This window comes from Pimephales promelas, chromosome 19 (assembly GCF_988280905.1).
Source record: "Pimephales promelas chromosome 19, fPimPro1.hap1.1, whole genome shotgun sequence".
Lineage (NCBI taxonomy): Eukaryota > Metazoa > Chordata > Actinopteri > Cypriniformes > Leuciscidae > Pimephales > Pimephales promelas.
Genome location: NC_142787.1, coordinates 25,798,596 through 25,823,992, shown reverse-complemented (window position 1 = coordinate 25,823,992; position 25,397 = coordinate 25,798,596). Strand labels below are relative to the sequence as shown.

At 37.8% G+C, this 25,397-nt stretch overlaps 3 protein-coding genes across 4 annotated transcripts in view; all 3 read left to right on the top strand.

Annotated features, from left to right (window-relative positions):
• Window positions 1-5,437: 5,437 nt before the first annotated feature.
• On the top strand, window positions 5,438-8,888 carry cd248b (CD248 molecule, endosialin b). Its single transcript, XM_039693824.2, has one exon. It carries the CDS (start codon window positions 5,795-5,797, stop codon window positions 7,802-7,804), a length of 2,010 nt encoding a protein of 669 aa, XP_039549758.2. The 5' UTR covers window positions 5,438-5,794; the 3' UTR covers window positions 7,805-8,888.
• A 1,490-nt stretch (window positions 8,889-10,378) lies between these two features.
• Window positions 10,379-13,778, top strand: LOC120494732 (deoxycytidine kinase 2). Its single transcript, XM_039694053.2, has 7 exons — window positions 10,379-10,598; window positions 11,175-11,290; window positions 11,404-11,597; window positions 11,683-11,830; window positions 11,938-12,053; window positions 12,139-12,238; window positions 13,173-13,778. The coding sequence occupies exons 1-7, from the start codon at window positions 10,505-10,507 to the stop codon at window positions 13,197-13,199; spliced, it is 795 nt and encodes a 264-aa protein (XP_039549987.1). The 5' UTR covers window positions 10,379-10,504; the 3' UTR covers window positions 13,200-13,778.
• A 1,566-nt stretch (window positions 13,779-15,344) lies between these two features.
• The window catches only part of ankhd1 (ankyrin repeat and KH domain containing 1), a 35,438-nt gene continuing 25,385 nt past the window's right edge, over window positions 15,345-25,397 (top strand). For both annotated transcript variants that reach the window (XM_039693590.2, XM_039693589.2), the window contains exon 1: window positions 15,345-15,784. In XM_039693590.2, the coding sequence (XP_039549524.2) occupies window positions 15,521-15,784 (264 nt within the window). In that variant the 5' untranslated portion in view covers window positions 15,345-15,520. The remainder of the gene's footprint in view (window positions 15,785-25,397) is intronic.

Genomic DNA, 25,397 nt, shown 5'->3' with positions numbered 1-25,397 from the left:
ATTTGTTTTATACCATTCATGGTGGGTCTTAAGATTTATTATACCTCTCTATATAGGACCTAGCATGAAAAATTGTTTAAACATTGGAGTGTGCTTCTAACAACACTAAGGTCATGGGTTAAATTCCCAGGGAATGCATGAACTAATAAAATGTGAAAACAATGTTGCTATGAGTAAAACTGTCTGCCTGATGTCAAAAGGTATGGAAACCCTAATCTATACCACTCACAGTACCACCGGGGTTTCCAGATCATTTTCATTAACCCTTACACCTCACCTGGTGTCCTTTACTGCTCCCTGTATGGTCCAAATGTGTGTAGACAGATATATGTTATTGCTTAATTTGTATGAGGGGAAAAAATAACGTAGGATTAGTTAAGCTGCTGGTAAATACTAAGGGCCTGCATTCGATGGCAGATATTCAAGAATTTTACAGTATGGCTTCCAAAAGGAGTCTGCTTAGAGCCTTGCAGTAGCAGAAGAAACATGTGATACTTCTGTTAGCAATGTAACCAGACACTAAGCCTGCCAAGCACTTTTATCCCGAGGGGACCAATGAGATATTTTGAGGACTTTAAGATCATAGACTCCCAGCAGACACCAAACACTTGAGTTTTGCTTTATATTTTGGCCTTTACAAACTATTTTGGGTTGTCTAGACCATAGTCAGGTTGCGATATTCAGAGAGACGGCTGCGATTCGATTCTTTTCATAAACCTTCAATGCTGAAGACTCCAAAACAAAGACCTCAACCTCAGCAGGGAAGAAAGCACAGTGGAATGTGAAGGTTTCTCAGTCTAAGTAAGCAAATCTACAGAGAGAATGAGCAGATGCTATCTAGATCAGTCGCAACGGGGCCAGCATATGCTACGCACATCAGTTAGAAGAGGGGCTGAGGTAATAAAGAAACTAGAAGTCATTGCAGACTTTCATACCTGGCTTGAGGACCTGAGTGAGACGGTTTTATAGATCAAAGCCTCCTACAGTCACAAATGAAAAACCAGAGAGGGAGGGATGGAGGAGGCCAGGATAAATGGCTAGATTTCTAGAAGTCTAAATAATAAAAACTGGGGAGAAAAAAAGGATGGCAGAAGAAAACACATGTTCAGAGTTCTGTAAAAGTTAGTTTGCTCCCAAGAATCTGATCTAATATGGAAAAATTAGAAGCTTATCTCCACAGTAGGTCACGGATGTGTGTTTAATTGATATTTTATCAAATAAGTAACTATGATGATTAATTTAGAACTAATAAAGGAAAAGTATATACGTAGCGCTTTGACGTCGGCTACAACCTCTGACTTGGAACGACTGATGACAGATTGAAATATAGGCTCGGTCTGTGTACTGAATTAGAAAAGAATGTACATAACAGCCCATAAGCTTCCAGTTTTTCCAAACTCCTCTCCACCAAACGACACGCGTTGTATATTCCTGCAAACCCTTTAAAACAGCCCAAACGACCCATTTGAATTGAGAAAAAAAAAACACAGAAAGTGCACATCCCAAACCACCCAAGAATCAATTTAGCAGTATTTTCCTCTTTATATGTGAAGACCTCATGAGCTAAATGTCATCAATGGCTTGAGAAGCTAGCAGAGATTCCTACTAAATCAAATCTACTAGTGTGTAAATAGTGGTTTTCTGAACTCTCAACGTGTTGAGAAAATATGAGACAGGATGTTAAAGGAACCCCCCTTACAAAATTACTAACCCCGTTTCCCAGCATTCCTCACCAGGGTATTCCCTTAGGGACCATCACTTTTGTGTGTCGGTCCTTCATGCTCTGCTGGGGGCAAACATACTAACAACATCCTTTGTTAGTCATATGGAATCTGAAGCTTTGACTGTGGTGGAATGTTGCTTTTAATAGGTTAAACACTGTAGCTGTTGACTGAGTAGTAGGGCCAACAATTTTTCAGAATAAAAAAAACAATATAGACCAGACGAAAACTGGAAAACAAAACATATAGGCTAAATTAGTTATTTAATTATTTTTATTTGTTCCAATTCTATGCTGTCAAATAGGCTAAATATAGGCTAAGCCTACTTTGTGGGCAATATCAGCCGTCAGAAGAGTGCAACGATCTGCACTTCGGATTCTGACCGGAAATAATAGATCATCCGGGTATCTTCGAAACACTCATTTCAGCATAATACGACGATTTGGGACGTACTAGTTCTATTTTCGAATATTATGTAGGACAGATAGTGTGCGAATTGGGACGCAGAATTGAATTTAGTAATCGCTCAGAAGGGTTCGCTGACTGAGTGCCCACTGCCCAGCTAACAAAAATACATGACTGTAACTCGTGAGCTGTTCACATTTAACATTCAACGTGAGTTGTTTTCTTGTGTGTGATCACTTTTATGTATTCTTCTCGTGTGTGATCGCTTCATGTATTCTCGCGTGCGGATCAGATGACAAGAATACGACTTAAAAAAATTACTGTTTTTTTTTTTTTTTTTAAATAGTTACTTCAATGAATTCAGAAGACAAATAATGCACACAAATCAAATCACATGGACAACCTCTGGACGAAAACGTCATCTGGGTTTAGAGAGACAGTGAGTAGGCTAAATAATAATGAGTAAATTGCCAGAATTTTTATTTTGGGTCGACTATTTCTTTCATATTGCAAGAGACATATTTGTAGTGTAGCTGGTTGTAGGCTACTTGTACGCTTTTTGCAACAAAAAATAACGTAGGGAAATGTAAATGTGTTTCAAACATTTTCCCCTTATTGACGATTGTCTGCTCTCTGCTGACAGAGGCCTGACCCTTTGCAACAGTCAGACTATTATTTATTTGTGTTGAAATCATAGTCAGGGGAGAGGGCCAATCTGATAAAGGCCTAACGTTAAGTGTTTCCTTTTTGGACTGACCATAGCAGGCTTGTCTGAAAGCTGTGCACACACTGAATTGGCAGTAATCATCATCAGTTATCACTTTAATATAGTTTTAGTTAGCTTGTTTGGGTGCATACAGATTACCATCATATTCTACTAAACAAAAATGTAAATACAAAAAGGTTCTCAATTGACTGTGATTGCGAACTTCTGTGTGAACTTCAAGCTGTACATTTTTGACTGCTGAAATGAAGTGAATTTGGCAATCCATTCAGTCTGGTTTATTGACAGTCATTTCTCAATGTGGTGGAAAAAATTGTTCAGCTGAATCAGTTTTAATGTGCTTGTCATAGAAATGCTCCAAGCTATGAAACACAAGAGCTGTTGTGGTGCTTTAAGCAGTCTTTCTGATCTCCATTCACTCCATTCCATTATCTTGCAAAGATGCAAATCTCAACATTTAATGTGGAAATGCAGGTCGATGTGTTCTCAGAGAGTGTTTCAACATCTGGGAATTGAGGAGGAAAAATGACCCATGTAGATTAGTGTCTCTGGAGGGTTACATAAACAAAACCAAGATTAACCTCTTTTGCTGAATTTTCTTTTTCGCATTGAAATAAGTCATTCATGTTTTTTTCAGAATTCATCTGGTGCTTCTTTTGTCTCTTCAGTGTCAATTTTTATTGGATTATTCTGTCATTTAATCCATATACAATGAGGTATTAGGGAATTTTGGTCAAGTATGTTTGAGTTAGAAAGTCCACACCTGGACAGACTTGTTTGAATTGGAATGGTGGAAGGTAGGTGAGATTTAGGATGGATTAGAGAAATAGGTGTAAAAGAGTTTGTGAGGACAAAGAGTGTGGTTATTTCAAGTTGTGCTGTAATTAAAACTGAGATGACATAGCAATGAAGACACCTTTGCTTAAAGGATTAGTTCACCCACAAATGATAATTCTGTCAGTAATTACTCATCCTCATGTTGTTCCAATCCCGCAAGACTTCCGTTGATCTTCGTAACACAAATTAAGAATTTTTGATTAAATCCGAGAGCTGTCTCACTGCTCCATAGGCTTCGAAGGGATTGAAATATGGTGACCCAGAAAGTTAGTAAAGACATCGTTAAAATAATCCAAGTGACAGGGGCTCAACCAAAGGTTAATCAAGCGACGAGAATACTTTTTGTGGACAAAAACCCCTAAAATAACAACTTTATTCAACTATTCATTTTCTTCGGTTGGGCCCCTCAGTGAGTTCACGTAGTGTAACAGTGCAGCGCTTCTGGGTTGTACATCAGAACGTAGGCTCATTATTGGCTGACTCTGGTTATGTTTGTGATGTCCAATAGTGAGTAATTAGGCTGACAGAATTTTCATTTTTGTGTGAACTAACCCTTTAAGTTGCCTGACTGTTAAATCACTAACTTCATTCTGTGCTGGTGAAGGTTACTGATAGCAACATCTGATATCCATGTGCTCATTGTGGATCAATGTCTCAGGAAAAAAAAAACATATCGACAACTGGATGTGTCTGTATCCTATGAGGGTCTGAATTCAAATGGGAGAACATGTTGTGGTCTTGGACAAACACTTCTCTTTTGTCTTGAAGGGGGACGCCTTGAACCTATGTGGTTTAGTTGCTCCATGCAATTGAGAAGAAGGCAGTAACCACTGTGAGAAAAGTAGGCCTACATATTCTCACGTTTTCAAACGTTTCCTTTAAACCTTGATTCAGTCCATTAGGATTTGAGCTCAGCTGGCACTTCTGCTTTTATGTTGCGGGGTACCCATTAATTAGTAATTTATGCAACCCCTTAGTTTAGTTTCATATGGAAGCTTTAAGAGACCATCATAATTTGTCATGAACTCATGATCATGACCTAATTGTCTTGAGAATTAAAAGTTTTTCATAAAAACATTTTAAGCACTATATATTACTTTTATTATATTGCTTTGAAATAAAAAATGATAAATCATAATAGCAGTATATTGCATGGTTACAGAATGTTTGACAGATGGTGAGTGATATACAAGTAGGTATTACAAGAACACTTTTGTTATGTTGAGATCATGAGAAAATTAATTATTGATCATGAGAAAACAAAAAAATATTTAGTTTTTTTTTTTTTTTTGTAGTCTTGCACAGACGACCTATTTTGACATTTGTCCAATGGACAGTCAAGAAAAATATTACACTCAAAAAGAAACATTTGCTATCAAACCATCTTCTCCTCATTTACTTCACATAACATTGAATTAAACCTGCATATTCACTAATCACGTTTGGTCGCTTTCTATTGTGGAAAATGAATTTTAATGCATTAACAGCTACAGTGATGAGACAGAATAGGCTATAGTATACAAAATAAGTTAAATATTTTTTAAGCCATTGCTTCAAAATAATTTTATATTAAAAAGTATGCTAAATTCCCTTAATATCAAAAGGAAAAACAGTCTGAGCAGTCTTGCAAAAATGAATCATAGAAAAATCTGATCAGGATGAAGTTTTCAGGTTGGATGGATGGATGGATTTGTGAAGGTAATTGTTGTAGTGATTGGACGAGTGAGTGGAGGATGGGGGGGGGGGGGGGGGGGGGGCTGGGGGAGGACTTGTTGGCAGGGTCACAAACTATTTCCTTAAACAGAGTTATGAAAACCATACGGCACAAGGGAACGCCACAGGCCGAATCTCTTTCAACCACTCAGTGAACTCATTACTCAGTGAACCGCCCCCTCTTCTAATAACAAACGCCTGTATCCTCCTTCTCTGTCTCTCTGCAGCAAACCGACTGCAGACAAAAGTCATCCCTTTAACCATAGAGACCAGAGGTTTGAAAGAGCTCAAATTTAAACATTTCATTAGGTCAAAAAGAAAAACAAACAAACAAAAAATTAGTAAGATTAACAGGCAAAATAAGACATAGTTCAGCTCCAGAAAAAAAACAGCTATGGGATTCAGGACTGTTAGAAAATGCTGTGCTGCATATTCTTGTCTTTTTTTTGTTCTTCTATATTTGAATTGGTCTAAGGGAGTCATGGGACAAAGCTTGCAGGAGCAGGATGGTGTGTGCAATGCACAGGGATGCTATTCTATTCATCTCCAGCGCAAGACGTTCCGGGAGTCCTGGAGGAGCTGCAAGGATAAAGGGGGGAACCTGGCTACTATAAAAGGACCAGGCGAAGCTTCTTTGATCCATGACCTCCTATCGTCCGGGGTTAGACGTGGCCCCCGACCTAGAATCAGGTTGTGGATTGGCCTTCAGCGTCAGCCTCGGCAGTGCTCGGCCACGCGTCCTTTGAGGGGCTTTACCTGGATCACTGGGGAACAGGAAACGCAGTATACGAACTGGCAACGCGATGACTTACCCAGTGCTTGTTCTGCTCATCGTTGTGTGGCCATTGCCTACAACATAGCAGACAAAAGTGGCAATGACCAGTTCAACTTCAAATGGCTCGATGGGTCTTGTGCCGTGCCTGTGGAAGGATTCCTCTGCCGCTACACCTACCAAGGGATGTGCCCAGCTCTTCAAAAAGAAGGAGGGGGTCCTGCGCTGTACACCACCCCGTTTGAACTGGCAAGTACTATTCTCACTCACATTCCTTTCGGCTCGGTGGCAACTCTTCCTTGTCCTGATGACGAGAAAGAAGACCAGTCAGTTCTGTGCATGCTGAGGGAGGACGGGAGCATTGGCTGGTCGAAGGATGCACCGCTCTGCTTGAACACTCCGAGGGACTGGTGTGAACAGGACAATGGAGGATGCGAGCACTACTGCTTGAATTCGGATACCCATTACTTCTGTGAGTGCTCCGAGAAATATGTTCTGGGAGAGGATGGAAAGTCCTGCCAGCTTTCGGACCCCTGCCACAGTGCCAACTGCGAGTTTGAGTGTGAGTCCACTTCTCAGGGACACCAGTGCAAGTGCCCTGATGGGTACCTACTGTCAGGTGATGGGCGGAGTTGTCTTGATATAGATGAGTGCTTGCAGAAACCCTGTCCGCAGGAATGTGTCAATGCACCTGGCACATTTGAGTGTAGATGTTACGAGGGCTACCTTCCGTCTGAGTTTGGAGAATGTGTAGACGTAGATGAATGCATGGAAGGAAAGTGCGATCATTTGTGCGAGAACTCTCCTGGTTCCTACACGTGCCGCTGTCATGAGGGATTCATTCCACTCAGAGAAGATCCAGATCAATGCGAAGATATCGATGAGTGTACAACTCCAGACATTTGTGATCAGGTGTGCAGAAATTACGAAGGTGGATTTGAGTGTCTTTGTGAGGAGGGATATATGTTGCAAGTGGACAACTACTACTGTCGGCCAATCGAAGAAGATGAACCTGAAAATGAGCCCAGCTTGCCTGAAATGGTGACAGATGCCAGCCCTCTAGAGTGGCTAACAGAATCCCCAAGCATGGAGTGGCATCCGACTTACCTGAGCTGGTTTACGGAGAAGACCCTGGAAGGAGATGTAACTACACAGGAACCTGAATTAAATGAGCATGTATCCTCAGATTCACCTTCACCTACCTTTTTGATGGATACTACATCTTCAGCTGATTCAAATAAAAAGGATGCACATGAGGAGGAAATATCAATAGCAACTGGTGATAGAGCAGATGTAAGGACCTCAGGAGACAAAGGACCCTCAATGGCTTCGACATCTGTGCCTAAGAGAGAATGGGATTTTGTCATGCTCACTCCTGAAACATCACAAATACCAGAAGATACATCAGGATCAGAACAGCGTCCAGGGTATAGAAAGAAACACGACAAAAGCTGGCTGCTTGTGGCACTGCTGGTACCACTGTGTGTTTTTCTTGTGGTCATGTTGGCATTAGGTATTGTTTATTGCACAAGTTGTGCTGTAGAGCCACGGAGCAAAAGCGTGACAGACTGTTACCGCTGGACCACCACCTCCAAGACTGAAAAGTCAAGTACAGAAAAATCTCGAGCTTGAGTAATGTACAGTTAACTTGACTTTTTATTTTATTTTATTAAAAAAGTAGCAATGACCCTGGACTTTGTCAAGCTGTTTTTGCGTGATCACACTGTCACTTTGGTATTCTGTTGGACCCTGTGGGATATACGGAAAAATAGTCACTTATATACACAATATAACTTTCAGGCATTGTTTTAGACAATGAATAAGATTTTAAAAAGCATCAACAAGTGGAAGTGGAAAAGAGACAATGTGTGCAAAGTAGGACAGAATTTAGCATGCATCCATTTTTCATATAATACAATAAATGAGAATTTTTATGATGCATACAAGTGAAAATAAAAATATCAACAGATAAAAATGTATTTGTTCCAGTCATAATTTATGCTACAGCACCCCCAAACAGTGAGGTATGTAACTACAACCGTTTGCCCAGACAACTGTTTTCAATCATTGACATTTACACATAAGAAATAATGGATCTGATGGCATCAGTTTAACTTAGTTAATATTCCTTCATTTTATCCAGCACAAGTTATATTACTATAAGATTGTGACAATTGGATCAGACACAGTAATACTGGAGATGCCCATGTTACTTTTACTTTGACTATTAAGGCAGAAATAAGGAAACGTGTCACAGAAAAATAGAACTAAAGAGACAGTTCAAGCACAAAACACTAATCTCTTCAGTGAAATAGTAAATGAAATAAAAGAATAAAACGTATGGCAAAAATATTTTTATTGTTGTTAGAATTCCATATAATAGTAGTCTATATATTACATCCATGATAACAAACATTTGTTTCATCAACAAATTAGTTTTTCATTGTCTCTCAATATTCTTATTTTGTGTTTATCAAAAAGTGTTTTACTGTTAAAATAAATGGTTCTTGCTGTCGTTATTAAAATTTGATTAGCACTTTCAGCAACCCAATTCTAATTCACATTCACTAATTCACGTCTGCGGTGACCTTTCAGCTAGAATGACTGCTGGCTTGGCTGTTTTGTGTTGTACAGGTACTGCTACTCTGTATGACATTTGAGTTATTTTCTATACAAACTAATGTGATTTTAATAAAGCTGAACTTTTTTTCCCTTATCATGTGTTGTTTTCAAGAGATTATTTTTCACACTTTGACATTATTCTCCTCTCCATTGAGAGAACACATTTTTGTTCATGTTCTCCATTTGATGCTCCATTTTAGAGCAGCAAAAGCATGAAAGCAAAATCAGGGTCAGTGGAATTGATGTGATATATTGATGTGATATATGGAGTTAGCAGAATCATTTTTATATAATGACTGACTCAATGAGCTGAAATATTTGTCTGAATGTATTTTATTTTGTTTTTTTAAATCTGTCATTAACAGTTACATAATGTATTTTATACATTTGTTCTATGGGAAGCTGATCCATTAAGTAACTGCTTTAGTTTGATTGGCTGCATTGACGTCAGAGTGAGGTCCTTCAAGAAAGTAAAAGTAAAGAAAGAACAATGTTACTAATGACGAAAAAAGTTTAAGTTTTCATCTTAAAAAAAAAAATTGTTTATAAAATTACAGGGATAAAGAAACAACACTTAATGTTTTCGAGTGTAATAAAACTATAGAGAATTTCTGGAAGAAAAAAAAACGTAGTTCCCGACGAGGATGGGATTCGAACCCACGCGTGCAGAGCACAATGGATTAGCAGTCCATCGCCTTAACCACTCGGCCACCTCGTCATATAAACACGTATTTGATGTCCGTGTGTATAAAAATGACCTACATAATTCATGTCGCACGTTCCTTTTACTTAACTGCATACATGTTATCTAAATATTAAAACTAAATGGTTGTTGAAGCACCTTGCAATGTTGCTAAATCGCTACCACAACACTGTTCTAGTAAACACTAAACGGACATTGAAATTAGCAATTAGAAAAACGTATTCTAGAATGAACGAAACCTTTGTAGACACTGGTAATAATCAAAGCAATTAATCAAACTATTTCACTACAATAGACTAAACTCACAAACAACTGTTAATGTCATTGACTTCCTACCTGAAATATAGAGACCGTAGTCCGCTGCTGCCCTCTACTGACAACACTGATATTACATTTACATAACAGTAACGTTACCCTATTTAAAAAAATCTAATCTATTTATGCTTTAAAAAGTCGTATATGGACACTAGTTAGCCCCAACATATTCAAAGCTTAAAATGATTCATTGCGCAATATTTTATTATTATTTAATCATGTGTAGCTGATCATATATCTAAAACGTCGATTTAATAATTTACAGGCTTTTGAAGTTTGGGCAAAAACTCCCAAATCCTCCACATCTGCGATCACTTACCATTTGAATCGAGATTTACATTATTTTAAAGATCTGAAAGGTTAACGTTGTCTCGCATTTACTTGTCTCTGTTTACTATAGAGATAAAGAACAGGAACAGCTCACTCAGGCCAGGGTGGGAAAGGCAGGCGCAGCTGCTGAGCCTATGAGCTGAGCGCACTCTAAACGTCACAACCAATGAAACAGCGGCTTCCGTGGGCTTGGCCAATCACACAATGAGTACTATAGAGCTCTTCCCCCCGTCTCTGACCATGTGAATCTTGCCGCGAATTTCAAGCAGTTCAAAACTGTTTAGGCGCGCACGGAAAGAGTTTAGCTAGTTTTAGAGACTTTAAAAAAATATATAAAACAAATCAAGTAGTTTTATACGATAATGGCTACTCCTCCCAAGCGATTTTGTTCAAGCCTCGACGTTGACCTCAGTTTCGAAAAAAGGGCACTGAAGATCTCAATAGAGGGAAACATTGGTAAGTTGCTTTAATCAACGAAATAATATAATATTACTTACAATAAAACGCACTTAATATATTATGTAAGTGTTTAGAAAAAGTGTTTTTTTTTTCATTAAACGAACCAATAATATGGACGAGAGCTTTCTTGCACTGTTAACGTCATACAGTTAGCTTATAGTTAGTGCTGTTGGCGCCAAATACTGTATATTTTGTACAGTGAGGCTTCACTACTATCGACTATGACTGAATTGTTTTGAAATAGTTCAGCAAACTTCCCTCATGTTAGGTCATAGCATTTAAAAAAATCGGAATCTTAAAAACTTAAATATATAAATAACGCTTGACAACTTACGTTAAAGAATGTTGTTTCATATCATTGCAGAGCCGGCCATAGTTATAAAGAAACAAAACATTTATGACATAAAATGTAATAATGTTATATTTTTGGGTTTAAGCATTCTTCTGGCAATGAATACAAATATATAAACATCTAGGGAATTGTTTTAATCTTTGATTAATTATGAGGCAACACAAGTTATGATTGTTTATTTTTGTATTGTGAATTTTAAAACCTTTATTGCTGTGCAACAGCTGCAGGAAAGTCAACTTTTGTGCGGTTGTTGGATCGGGCATCAGAGGAATGGGAGATCATACCAGAGCCCATTGGGAAGTGGTGCAATGTGCAAACCACAGAGAACGAGTATGAGGTAACGTCACAGTATGTCTGTATACAAGAGGTTTTTATTAAGGATTGTCTTCAAACTCAGTCTCAAATGTTAATTGGATTCTTTTAATAATATATCCCATTCAAACCTTGTAGGAGCTCAGCACATCCCAAAAGAGTGGAGGCAACCTACTACAGATGTTATATGACAAGCCCAGTCGCTGGTCTTACACTTTCCAGACCTACGCTTGCCTGAGTCGTGTCCGTTCACAGCTTCAACCTCCTTCTGCCAAACTTCAGCAGGCAGAGAAACCGGTCCAGTTCTTTGAGCGTTCTGTCTATAGTGATCGGTACATACAAACAGCTTCTCGTAGCAATTTATTAGACAATAAAAATGACGTGTAATGACATGTCTTAATATTTTTAATCCTCCAGATATGTGTTTGCTTCCAACCTCTTTGAGTCTGGAGATCTGAATGAGACCGAGTGGGCCATCTACCAAGACTGGCATTCGTGGCTTCTCACTCAGTTTGAGTCCCAGATTGAGCTCGACGCCATGATCTATCTTCGCGCTGATCCCGAGGTATCTAGCAGTTCCTTTTCATGTTGAATGGATCACTTGTAGTAATATAAAAGTGATGTAAATGTAAGGATATACTATGATTCATTGATTTAATGCATGATCTGCAGAGGTGTATGCAGCGCCTTCAGTTCCGAGGGCGAGAGGAGGAACAGGGGATTCCACTGGAATACCTGGAGAAGCTGCATTATAAACACGAGTGTTGGCTGTCCAACCGAACAACAAAGTTAGTGGTCAACTTAATGTGCTAACTTTAATTCAGCTGTTTTCATTTAGATTAATTATCTAAATGGATCTCTTGTCGTATACAGGTTAGATTTTGAGTATCTTAAAGACCTGCCAATACTGGTCCTGGATGTTAATGAGGATTTTAAAAATGACAGAATTAAGCAAGAAGGTGTGATTGACAAGGTACGTATATATGGGTCTATGGACCAATGCCATTATTACGAGTTTTGCCTCTTATGCCTGTTTCACACTGGATGCGCAAGCAGAGCGGAGGCAGCGTTTGTAGTGTGTCTGCAAATTCAGACGAGTATCATCCATTCTGTCATGTTTTTCAGATGTTCTCCTTGTGTGCTTTGATTTATGATGGGCAGCATACTCTGCAACCACGTTCCTCTTCTATTGTCCCACACACATATTCATATAACATGCTGTTTATGCTGCTTCTAGTTTTAATCATTTAAACAGGCTTTTGAAGTTTGGGCAAAAACTCCTGGCAATGTTTCGTGTATTTATTTTTTTATTTTTTTACAGCGCTTATTGTCATTTGGTGATTGTTGAAACAAAGCACCTGACTTAGATGACTTTATGGTGAAATTTGAGCTCGGGTCTATTTTGAATAAGAGCAACGCACTGTGGCTTTAATCCAGCGTGAGCGGAGTAGCAAAAATAGTAAAATAGCACGTCAAAACGATCGCGAGCTGCTGCTTCTGCTCCTGCTACAAGCTGCCGGCGTGCAGTGTGAAAAGTCTAAATTTGTTTAAAGGAATATTTTACCTAAAATAAAAGTCATAATTTACTTACCCTCAAGTTGTTCCAAACATATACATTTCTTTGTTCTGATAAACACAAAAGATGATATTCTGAAAAATGTTTTTGACCAAACCATTGACTTTCATAGTATGGAGAAAAATACTATGGAAGTCAATGATGCCCCACAACTGTTTGCCATACCTTGAGGGTAAATGATGACTGACTTTTCATTTTTGGGTGAACTATCCCTTTAACATGGGCGCCGGGGGAATAAAATGCTCTGCTTACTCGTCCAGTGTGAAACAGACCGTCAGTAAAAATTTTTAAAAATTGTCTTGATTTCATGTGTCCCCCTTCTTTCTTTCAGGTGAAGGAGTTTCTGAGCACCTTGTAGCCTCTAAATGTAAATTGATCTGTGTGAATGATGTACATCGGCGATTCCTCACTAGTTTTCTCTGGTCATTTGAATGAATTTCTGATTGTATTTTATTTAGATTGTTGTACATAATGTATTTTTATAGAATTAAAGCCTCATTTTTTTTTACACAGATTTTTTTAAAACTCTTCTGCCATGTAAACTGAAGCAGGACATGACGTCCTTTGTAAAGTGCAGAACATTTTTGGACAAACAAGCCATTGGCTTTTAGTGCAGAGATTAGTATTTATATAAGTTTTGTCATTAGGTCTGAAAACATTCCTTTAGGGAAAATATTAAAGTTAATATTACAGGGTTCCCACAGACATAGGAAAGGCCAGTTTTAATGGTAAATGGACTGCATTTATATAGCACTTTCACAAACCCAATGGCCACTAAAATGCTTTACGTATTGTCTCACATTCTAACACATTCATTCACCGACGGCAGTGTCAGCCATGCAAGGCGCCATCCAGCTCGTCAGGAGCAGTGATTGAACACTGAATGATGATTTACACAATTGAAGAGTTGTAGCAATAAATAAAATCTCCAAATGCATCTAGATATTCTCTGTTCTTAAAAATGTCATACTCCTGTAATTATATCTCTAATTCAGGCTGTAGGAATGCTGACTCGCTCAGTAATGAGGACCTGCTGGCTCATTCTGTGATTTAAGAGTTCATTATTATAATTAAGATTGGTTTCATAATTTTCAGCTTTCATGGTCAGTGTCAATTAATTTATTTCCAGGTTAATTTGATCTGACTGGTTTACTCATTTAAAATGTAAGAAATGTAGCACTGTTTTAAATGCCATACAGCTCATTTGACATGAGAAACAATGAAATGCCCTTTCAATACCGTATTCATGAACAATTGTGGCATGTACATATGACAAACAGGTTATGTGGCCGGCCCATGTTCATATTTTACACTCAAAGTGAAGAGTATGAAGATACTTTTTTTAAAACAATATTATGAGATCACTCAAAGCCAATGTATGCAGTGCTAATAGATGAAACAAGTAATTTAACAAAACATTTCACCTGAAAAACCTTTCACATGTAAACATAAACTGAGTTTTATTATTAAGAATATTAAAATGTCACATTGTTTATTGATAAATAAACCACTGTCTTTTGTTGAAAAAATGTTTAACCATTGTCTTGTAATTGTTCTTATCTTTCACATTCAAAATTGATTGTCAATTTATTAAAGTCTACAATCTTTATTTAGCTTACAATTGTAATCTTGTGAACATTGAATTTGGCTTTTAATGCAGGAGAATTTTTTGTTTATCTGATTTTGAATAACTTACAATTAGTTTTCAGATTTGACTGCCAAGAAAAAGCTTTCCACAGACTCATTAAAATAATTCCATGGAGTCATAAATATTTTTAAATGAATCCAAGTGGCACACAGCTTCTGTACCAATATACGAGGCTACATATGTTTATGCAGAATTATGTGAAAAAATGTCCCTCTAAAAATAAGTTTTTCACAGAAAAGAAGGATATTATCCTTTGTGTACAATATTACATACGAGTCAAAATTAAACTACAAGTCCCATAATGAAATCTTCCAGAGAAATCCGGGTATTGCTTCACCCAGGTCGGTCGCGCCCTCCTCCTAACAGAGTGTTATTGACACAGTTGTCGTAACATGTTAAATAGTAAGAGTTGCTTAATATCGGACGCAAAGAGATGTCAGCTACACTTTTAACTGTCAACACATTAGAAATTATATTTATTGAATAATTAGACAGTTAGTGCCCGACTAATCGGATGCATCTAGTATTGCGTTACTGTAAACATGACACCTTGGAAATGTATAAAACTTCCTAAATATGATTCTAAAACAAATTAACCTCTACTTTCTCGATAAAGACAAAAATAGGCGTATCGAGAGGGCGGGAATTTGTGACAAGCGTGCCTACGTCCAATCGTCTTTACTAAAGGATGTTTCCTGACGTTAAATCTTAAAGCCTTCTTGTAAACCAACCTTGACGTCGCGTACTTTCGCTTGAGTTGCGTGCGTTGCAGCCAATCAGGTTCCAGTACTTAACTCTCGCGCCCAATAACCTACGCATATTTTGAACAAGGGCGGGACAATACACAAATGGAACGAAGTAGGATAGGTTGTTAGAAAGTTAATGGCTTGGGGGAAAGAGATTCTCTTCTCGCTTCAGGAGAGTTTGAGGATATTTCTGAAGTAAAACGTAATTATTTTATAACAATATAACCCCAAAGAAAGTGAAAAGACAACATTACCTTCACAAATAGACGTCTTATTTAGGAAAGTATGCAGGATGCAGTAGCCGGGACGGCAATGCTGACGGACGGCTTCGAGGACGAGATTGACTCGGTGACTCCGCGTTCCCCTGCGTTAGGGATGGGGGTTGGAGCTACACCAGGAGCCGGACTCGGGGGCCTTGGTGGCAAGAAAGTCCGCTTGTTCGGCGAGGCTGGTGGGCCCACCACAGACAGACTTGATTTCAAACTCACAGCGGCCGCGGTGTTATCGTCAGGCCCCGGATCCGGCAGCGACGAGGATGAGGTGTCTGAGGTGAGAGCGAGTCAGCCTGCTGGAAAGTGGAGAGAGTGTGTGCTAGCTCACATGCTAACTCCTGCTAGCCCTAATAGGCTTCATTCCCAACCCACCAAAACCCTGGAATTAATCACCTCATCCAAAGAGGGCGACTTATCACGTCCCACATTTGACAACATTTACACAACAACACCTTTGCGCTGAACGCCATTAGCAACTATTTCAATAGCGCTTCGCGCGACCCACGTTGCCAGTTGCGTTTCTAAATAGCTCATATTCAGGCGAGTTAGCTTAGCACGGGCTCAGATGAAGGCTGCAATTTGGGCCTAAAGAGAACATCAGGGGGCAACGCCATCGTCTGCTAGTTAGCCATCCCAAATAATTGAACCGATTTCAACCACTTGTCACTTTAGTTTACGTCTTCAAAGTGTAACTCATCACACGTCGCGTCTTAATGACAGTCATTTTGAAGGATGTAGAAACATCGCTAGCCGGGAGGCTAAGTGCCTCTCTTGGTACGTATCTAAATATTAGCTGGAAATATTAGCTTTTTAGCGAAGCTTATCTGCGTGACGGTGCCTCGCCAGGCCTTTGCACTGTGTTGGTAAACTTAAGGTTTGACTTAGATCTGACATCTGTGTCAGTAACGTTAGATGCAGGTCGGTATAACGTTCACATAACCTTAGTGTCAGAACTTGTACTTGGGCTCAAGGCATGTAAATGTGTCCACACAGCAGAATCTGTCATTTCATGGGACGCAAATGTTTAAACGACAGGCTTTAAGATTAGATCTATTCTTTGATGTCAGAGGGATAATCATTAGCCATTGTGATCATGAAGTGTGGCGCTGGGCTTCAGGGATACTTGTCATGTGGGTTTGTACATCAAGATGCACCTGTTGGGTCCTGTAGATGTTTAATTATCTATCCCACTTAGGAAGATTTTCTAAAACGGTGTGCTTCCACTTTATTAAAGCGTTAGTAATTCTTAAACAGCCTGTCAGAGGGATGCTCTGAATCTTAATTTTGATTAAAGCATTCTATGCATTTACCTTTTGTTGACAGATGACGTTCATTTTCCATGCATGAATTGTAGGGGTGGGTGATATATCACAATATGGGTTTGCTTCAAATCAGGTTGTTGCGATAGCAGAAGTTTAGATATTATTGAAATTAGCACCAAATTTCAGTTCACCACAAAAAACAACTAACAAATGTCTTCAGTAAAGTTGACAACTTTTTACATAAGTAATTGCGATCTGTAGGACAAATAAATATAATAGAACAGAGATGCAAATTATGTAAACAGTATTTGTTTTTAAGGTCAGCCTATGGCACAGGAATACCAAATTGAGTTATCTATTGGCCACATATCAAAAACCAATGCATATAAACCAAGTCTCATCCAAAATATTTTCGTTTTTTATAATCCGTTGCACTTGGATGTACGTTACTGTAATGGACGAAAATATATGTTACTACTTGCATTTTTTTGTATCCTATCCATTTTTTTAATTGAACTGGCATGTCTTAAAAACACATACAACTGATAGACTTTCATGACAAAGCATATCATGAGAGCATAATCTATACAGGTCGACAAATTATATATTTATTGTGTCTATTGGTACATAACATACTTGCTCCACAACCAAGTGTTGGCTGCAGATCAAACGTAGGCCTGTTTTTAATGTAAATGACTGAAGTCAAATGAAGTTCTCAAGGAGTAAGCCGTGCTGAAACGCTTACAAACATGCACAGTTGTATTTCAGAGCTGCATGTGATTTCCCCCCCCCCTGGAGTACAGGGGTGTGTCTGTTGTTGCCTTTTATAACTTGTAATGGTTGCCCCCTCCCCGTGTGTTGTTGGTATTTGTCTGGAATTTAGGGGGAAGGGTATTAAAGTTGGTGGAGGTACACTGAGATGATGACAAGCTCAGGTAGGACCCCCATTCCCATGAATTCCGGCACTCTGCATGAACTTCCTGTTAGGGGTCACTCTGCTTCATCATGAGTCAGTCTCCTCTATGCTTTATGACTTAAAACTAGACTAAATATGTTTAGAAATGTAATCATGTATGTGAAAAACAAGTTAAGTCATTCTGCAATCCAAAGTATTGCTGAATCAAGATATTCAATCAGACCTGGAAGCAGGATCATGTGAGAAGATTACATTCATTAAATTACGAATCAACTAAATTTTTTAGGTACATTTTAAATTCTTGTCATTCTTTTTGATTTTGTTAGTTCTACATGGAATTCTGTAGTTGTCTGCAGTCATACATTTGCACAGACAATTTTAGATATTGAGCCTTGTATCTTATTTGTGTCACTTTGTATTGTGACAGTGATTTGTTCTTTTAATATAGGCCTCTACTGCAAGCTATATTTATGGTTCTGAAATCTGGGAATATTAGGGAATTTCTAAAGTGTGATTTGCATGCTTGGGGGGAAAAGTATGAAAAATTAATGAAAATGTTTGGAAATGGGAAATTTTAAAGGCAATTTCAAAATTGTACGGTTACACTGTTCTAATCACGTCTTGTGAGTGTGTTGTTTTTCACACATTGGTCAACATGTGGAAACCCACTATATTTCCTAAATATTAATAGTCACAGAAGTGATGTTCTGGGTTCATTTGGAGACCCTTTGTTAAATCAATATCTGAGTCAGTCAAATGTCAGATACTTGTAGCTGACAATTGCCCCTTTCTGCCCTCATGTCAAAATGCTTTTGAGAATAGAAAAAATAACACATTTAAAGTTTGCATTGCATTTACTGTGTTTAAATCCTCGTCCTCTACTGAATCCCTCACTAGCTTCTTTTTATCTTAATGTGTTTTGAAAACCCTTACACCACAATATTTTTGACAGAAAGGTATCGCTTGTGAGCATTTGCTTTGCTAGTCTGTGTGTTTTTTTTTTCTCAACACATTTAATGACCACATGACTGTGGCCTATGACACAGCATGTGTTTTAATTAATTGCATATTGCTTTCTGAAGAGGGAGTCAACTACACAGTCGTTACATGTTAACTCCCTGTCTTTAGGGAAATGCAGATTTAATTGTATACAAACCTACAATCCCGCTACCTTTTTTTCTAGTGTAGATCCTGGCTAGTGCAGCAACATATATTTTTTGGTGTCTGTTTTATTGGGCTGGGAATCTTTTGGTACCAACCTCATGATTCGATTCAAATAAATTCTCGAGGTCATGATAAAATTAAATAAAATAAATTCTCAATTTTGAGTATATTTTTGATTTGATATACATGGATTTGATTGTAGTTTACTGTTTTGTTACTTTTCTTATTTGAGTGCAGTAGACAGTTTAATTGGTCTACAAGAAAACAATCTCACTGAATTAATTGTAAACAAAAGCATTTAACCTGACTACAATCATTACTCAAATGACTGGCAGTCTTCAGTAATAAAGCAAGGCAGTCCTCAGACAAATAAAAAAACTATTTGGTACATAAATTAAAATCCTTGATACGAAAATAAGATTTTTTGCAAATATAAAACTAGTAAATGTGATGAAAATAAATAAACACAATAGAAAAAATATTCAAATTAAATAGACTAAACAAATTTTTTCAGGTGCGTTTGTATAGTTTTATTTGACATGTCTTAAAACACTGTATGAATTAAATGAAATACTGAAGTAAGCAGAGCTTCCGCTAGAAAAAAATAGTGCCGTCAAAGTGACCGGCAGAGGTTTTGTTTTATGGACATTTTGTTGATATACTGGTCAAATATCGCCTCTTAATTAGTCAAGTTGAGGAAAACTGGAGGCAAGTTATGTAACTTAAATGACATAATCAGGTGGTATAGAATGCAACATGTTGTTATACATAGCTCCCACGAGCAAATTAATGTCACGTGACCTCCCCGGAGACACCATCTTTGTGGGCATAAGCTGCTGTGTTTACAAATAGGTGTTTACAAAGTTTTATCAGAGAATGTCGTTTTACAAACAAATATTTATTTGTGTTTATAATGTTACGCAAAATCATGAAGAGACAAAGTGAAATAGATTATAAAGAGACTATAAAAAGACAGAGAGAGGTACAATGCAAAAATTTCATTCATAAATGGTGTGGATCCATATGCAGTAACGTAGGAAGCACTGAGCTTTGATTATGCAGCTTTGCCTCAGATACAGTATTTTCATGTGTACCATTATCTGGTACTGGCTGGGAGTTTTTACACGTGAGCAATTCCGAGCCTGGAAATCAACACCAATTGTTTTTTACTATGGTTTTACACACATTCACTTTTTGAAACATTGAGGCACTTATGTACCTAATACAAATAAAACATCTCTAATCTCTAATTTAGTTCGCTATTAAATGAGATCTAGTGCTAAAATCTGTTGTTTTTGAAATAACGACGCGCTGCCAAGTTGTGCAATCTTCACTCGGACTCGCGTTTAAATATATCGCCGTTGTGGAGACTCTATTCATTCCGGTAAAATCACAGAATAAAATGCACACAAATGTGTCCCTGCTCGATATAGACTGTAACCACTGATGAACATAGACTATTTAGTTTTGATGAGAGAAAAAAAAGAAACTGTAGCCTACGAATGCGTGGATTAGGACCACTGATCTATATAATGAAATGTTCCTGATTCACCATAGTCCGTCGCGTCTGGCCTCTGAAAAAAATCTTTCAAGGCAAGCCTACCTGCGCCTGGCCTTATCTGAAACGTCTCACTCAATTGGTCATTGTTTAGGTCTGTATTACAGCCGTTTTAGGCGCTCGCTTTATTTGAAATGCAGCATGTCATGTTTAATAACTTTCAAACAGTAGAGCCTCTTCCTTTGTCGCATAGCCAAAGGTCGGTGTATTTTTGCTTTATACATTTTAGGCTTATTTTCAAATTCATGTTGTGTTAGGGGGGCAGGATTATTATGCAATTTTAATCGGACAATTTGACCGGACAGTTTTAAGTTTGTCGGACATTTCATTTTTTTTCCCGACCAATGTCCGTTAATTACTGGACAACGGAAACCCTGAACCCAAGTACAGACACGTATGCATTAAGAGCAAGTTTTCTGTTGCGTTGGCAGTTTTATCCATATGTAATGGTGTAGTTTCATCATCTTGTGCAGTTCCAGTTTTTGATGATTCTTTAAAAACTTGAGTTGTTTCAGCCATGCACCCTAGTATATTAGAAAGTAGCCAAAATTAGAGGTCAACTGAAAGTAGATTTTACCAAGACTGATTTTTAGATTTTTTTTTACTCCAAGTTAAACAGTGTTGAACTGAAATGTGCTAAATGAATATTAAAATAAGGTCTAAATTCTGCAGAAAATTATTTAAATATTACAGGGTTCTTTGGCTATAACCTAGAAACATGCGTACATTTCATAGGTAACACTTTACAAGTCCCATTTATTAACAAAGTTGTATTAGCTAGCTTTCATGAACATTTCACATTTTAGTTCAACACTGTTAAACTCGGAGCATAATGCAATATATATATATATATATATATATATATATTTTTTTTTACAGCATGAATTAATATTTGAGCAAGACAATTGTATCTTGATTATTCATGTATGTTCATAGTACATTTACTACGGTTAACAGATAAAATAAAAATGAAAACTCGATTTAAAATGTATTATTAAATATTGAAGCTAACAATAGACAATTGTTTCTGTCGGCTGCATTAACATATCAATGTTCAAAGCAATCCCATCACTAACTTTAAATATGCAACTTCGCTGGCTAATGATTGCATAAAAGTGACCAGCTGGATATAAACCATAGTCTGTACAAAAAAATTGTGACGCTTTGTTGTGCCATAAATAAATATGATTATATGAAGATGCAATTTAGGATCTGTTGCAGCCGAGATTTATAGTGAATAACTGCATGAATTGAAGACATTAAATCAAACTGATTTGGATAGAACAACACAGTGAGTAAATGACTTAAACTTACATTTTTTGGGGGGGGAACTTTTCCTTTAGATCAGATTTTCTTTTTTTGTCCAATGAGCATGTCCATACTAAATGTTATCCCTCTGATTTGATGTTATCATCTTCAGGTTACCTCAAAAGACAAGCAAATAAATATGCTGTGATTAGTTTGAATGAACCTGGCTGACACTTGTCATATGTTTTGCAAAATTGTTGTGGACGAGTTGCTGTTTTGGACTTTACACACTCTGTTATTGTTGTCAGAAGTATTTCTGCCAGGTTGCCTGTATGCATGGCTACATTTTCATTATCATTTTTGTTTTTCCCCATCAAGATATTGAGTAGCACTTTGTTTAACGACACCTCAAGATGTAGGAATATGAGAGCTAGTGTTTTTGAGTTCACCAAGTCATCCTATTGTTTTCATGATGGTTTAGGGTTACCAGCCCTTAACCCGTCTGCAACCACCAGACATGTCAGGTATTTGTGCATAATAAAGGAACTGAGCCACCTCCTCCAGTTCTTGCCTTTTGCTGGAAATGTAGCACTAGCTGTCTGTCTCTCAGTGCAGAGATGAGGTAATGAGAGTCACTTGTTTGGATGCTCTCGCTCTCTCTCTCTCTCTCTCTCACACACACACTCTCTTTCACCCTGAGACAGATGCTTCCCAGAGTCTGAGACGAGAGCACAACAATTCCAGCCACGCCAGAGCCCTGCACATTCAAATGCTCCTGTATGCTTTTAATTACTCTTACTGCAGATGAGCTCTCTGCTTTGACCACGCCCGGCCTCGCTGCCTTACTCACCCTGCTTTTTGGGTCAGCTCCTTTTGGCAGTCCTTCATATTTATCTCATCTAAAACTGTATGACCCCTCCCTGTTCCTTGGTCTTGAAACTTCAGTACAAAAAGGGTAATCTCTTGACGTAATTATAAGAACAACCAGAATGGTGTTTTGTGTTTTGCAGTGTTTCTTGTGGCGGCATTGTAGATTTTGGGAAGAACCAAGGTCTCCTAAATTGTTCTGTAAGGTTTGATATCGAGTATTGGTTCTTTCTTTTAGAAAGTACAAGATTTTCTTGTTCATTTCCATTAATGCTTGTGATATCTGTGCATCCTTCTTCCAAGTATGCAGAATAGGCATCAGCGTGGTAGAATCTTGTTTTTTTGCTGGCTGCATGCATAAATGCTTAAGTTTGCTGATTTATTAAGGTCAGAGCACCAGCGGTCATTACTCCTTTCTTTGGTGTCACATGATCCTTTTGAAATCATTCTTATGTTTCTTATTATCAATGTTGAGAACAGTTGTGTTGCTTAATATTTTTGATGAAACTGAGATGCATTTTCTTCTGTTTCTTTTCTTTGATAAATAGTAAAAAAAAAACAGCATTTGAAATGTTAAGAAGTAGGGACGTCAATTTTTTACAAATTCCCATGATCGATCGTCGTTTAAGTTAACGATCAATTCATCGATTAATTGTTAGCATTAATGACAAACAGCATTACAGGGTCAATGCGGCTCAAAAAGCTATGTTCCTCAACAAATAGATAAGAATGGTTTTTAATCTAAATAAAGGGTTTGTAGGATTGTAAAATGTTTTGATGGGGTTAATGATAAATTAAGTTAATTATTTAATATATAAATATAACGACAAATACAATGTCACCAACGCCACCTCAGATGCGTGCTTGTCAGAATGTGTGACTGTTGTGGACATGCTGGAATAACGCACTGAAAATGGCAACTAAACCCAATCAATTCACAACCATTTAATAAAATAGTGTTCTCTTGTCATGTAATATGACAGCCCCAAATTAACCATTGTTAATTGAATGAATAACCGTTGAATGCTTTGTTAGCGTTTATTTAACTCGAAGAAACGCATCCTATTTTATCAGATCTATATATACTAGGGGTGGAACGTTACATGTATTCGTATTGAACTGAAACGTTACGGGCGTCACGGTTCGGTGCACGAATAAAATAAATAAAATAAAACTCGTGTGCATATTAATTAATGTAATGCGGAACTACTGTTAGATACGCGGGTTCTTTAGGGACGCATAATCTGTACCATCGGTTAGCTCTGAATGCGCGTTCACTTCAAACGTTGGCTAACGTGGCTTTATACGCACATCCTCGCTTTGGACTAGTGTTGAACTAGACGCGATAGATGTGAATTTGGCGCTCTATTCACGTTTGGTGTGACCGCACAATGAACAGGGTGCGATGTCAAGATTGCAGTGAGAGTGAGAGAGAGCGAGAGGTGTGATAGAACAGTGGAAACATAAAAACTGTTCTTATATTTGTGTACACTCGCAATAAAACATAACATTGTGCTTTTGTCACACTGTAAACTCTTGACAAACTGTAACCTACAACTGTCACCAGGGCCTGAAGTTTTCGGCCACCGGCCACTGTGGCAGGTGGATTTAAAAATTCACCTGCCACAGAGACTTTTTACCAGCCATTTTTTTTTTGCCTCATAAACGTAAAAACCGGGAATTTCACTATATTGTTCTTTAACTTGCTTAACTTCTTTAACTTCTTTAAAGTGCTGTCAAGTAATAATAACTCTAACAACATACATTTAAAAAAAATCTTTTTATTCATTGATTTTGACAGACACAAACACAACAGGCTAGCTATAATATAGTATATACTCAACAGATAGACCTACCGCAGCTCGTAAACAAATCACACGCGGCTGTGTTGATGGCGGATTTATTCACGTAGACAGGTCTTACTCTTAACAGCTTTTAGTTATAGCGTTCAGGAACCGTTAAATATTAACTAAATTAATACTGTTATTACTGGTAAAATTACCGGGTACCGGACATTTTCTCACCGGTTCCCAACTCCTAATATGCACAGTTGCACACGCACACACATCTGTGCAACTGTCATTGTACTGTAACATACGTCAGCGTTACATTATCTCATCCCATCTCACCAACAGTTTAATACTCGCACATCCAAACGTAGTCAGAAAAAGGGTCTCATCTTCTTTCTGATCGCATGAACGTTGCGAAACAACAGTCGCTGTCATAAATCAGCCGCTCACGAACCTTGCCATTGCCGCCGATTGTTCACTTTGTATTAAAATGTCTTCTTTACTTTTCTTTTCCTCATCCTCATCTTTTTATTGGCTGTTTGTTTCAGCTGGCCTCTTTACCTCAGTAATGTGCCGCCACATTTTAGCTAAAGTCCAACGCAATAGCGGACTTTGTTGAAATGTAAAAATCATAATGAATCACTCACAATTCTCATTGGCTACCTGCCAATGTGGCAGGTAGATTGACAGTGTTACCCGCCAATAGCAAAATTCACCCGCATTTGGCAGGTGGTCGGTGTTAATTTCAGGCCCTGACTGTCACCCAACCAAAATCACACATACACACTGTTTTAAAAGCAAAACATATTTATCCAACTCCATTTCAAAACAGTCTGCGGGTCCCATCTTTTGGACATTCGTCATATTCCTCAGAGCACTAATCTTCTACATTGATTAAAAAGAAAATCGAATGTGTTTTTAATGGTAGTATTATTTTATACAGACATCAATTTATAATTCAGATGAGAATCATGTTACATTGTTAATTAATAATGTTAATTAAAATTAAGGAAAACAAATATATTGATCTGAAATATAGCAACATAATTTTAAATTAATTCAGGTACAATTAACAAACATATCAC

Bases quoted from the DNA above. Each gene is read 5' to 3' on its own strand.
- cd248b (XM_039693824.2), top strand. From the start codon at position 5,795: ATGGGATTCAGGACTGTTAGAAAATGCTGTGCTGCATATTCTTGTCTT.
- LOC120494732 (XM_039694053.2), top strand. From the start codon at position 10,505: ATGGCTACTCCTCCCAAGCGATTTTGTTCAAGCCTCGACGTTGACCTC. The intron at 11,831-11,937 runs GTATCTAGCAGT...CATGATCTGCAG, and splicing joins ATCTTCGCGCTGATCCCGAG to AGGTGTATGCAGCGCCTTCA. The intron at 12,239-13,172 runs GTACGTATATAT...TCTTTCTTTCAG, and splicing joins AAGAAGGTGTGATTGACAAG to GTGAAGGAGTTTCTGAGCAC.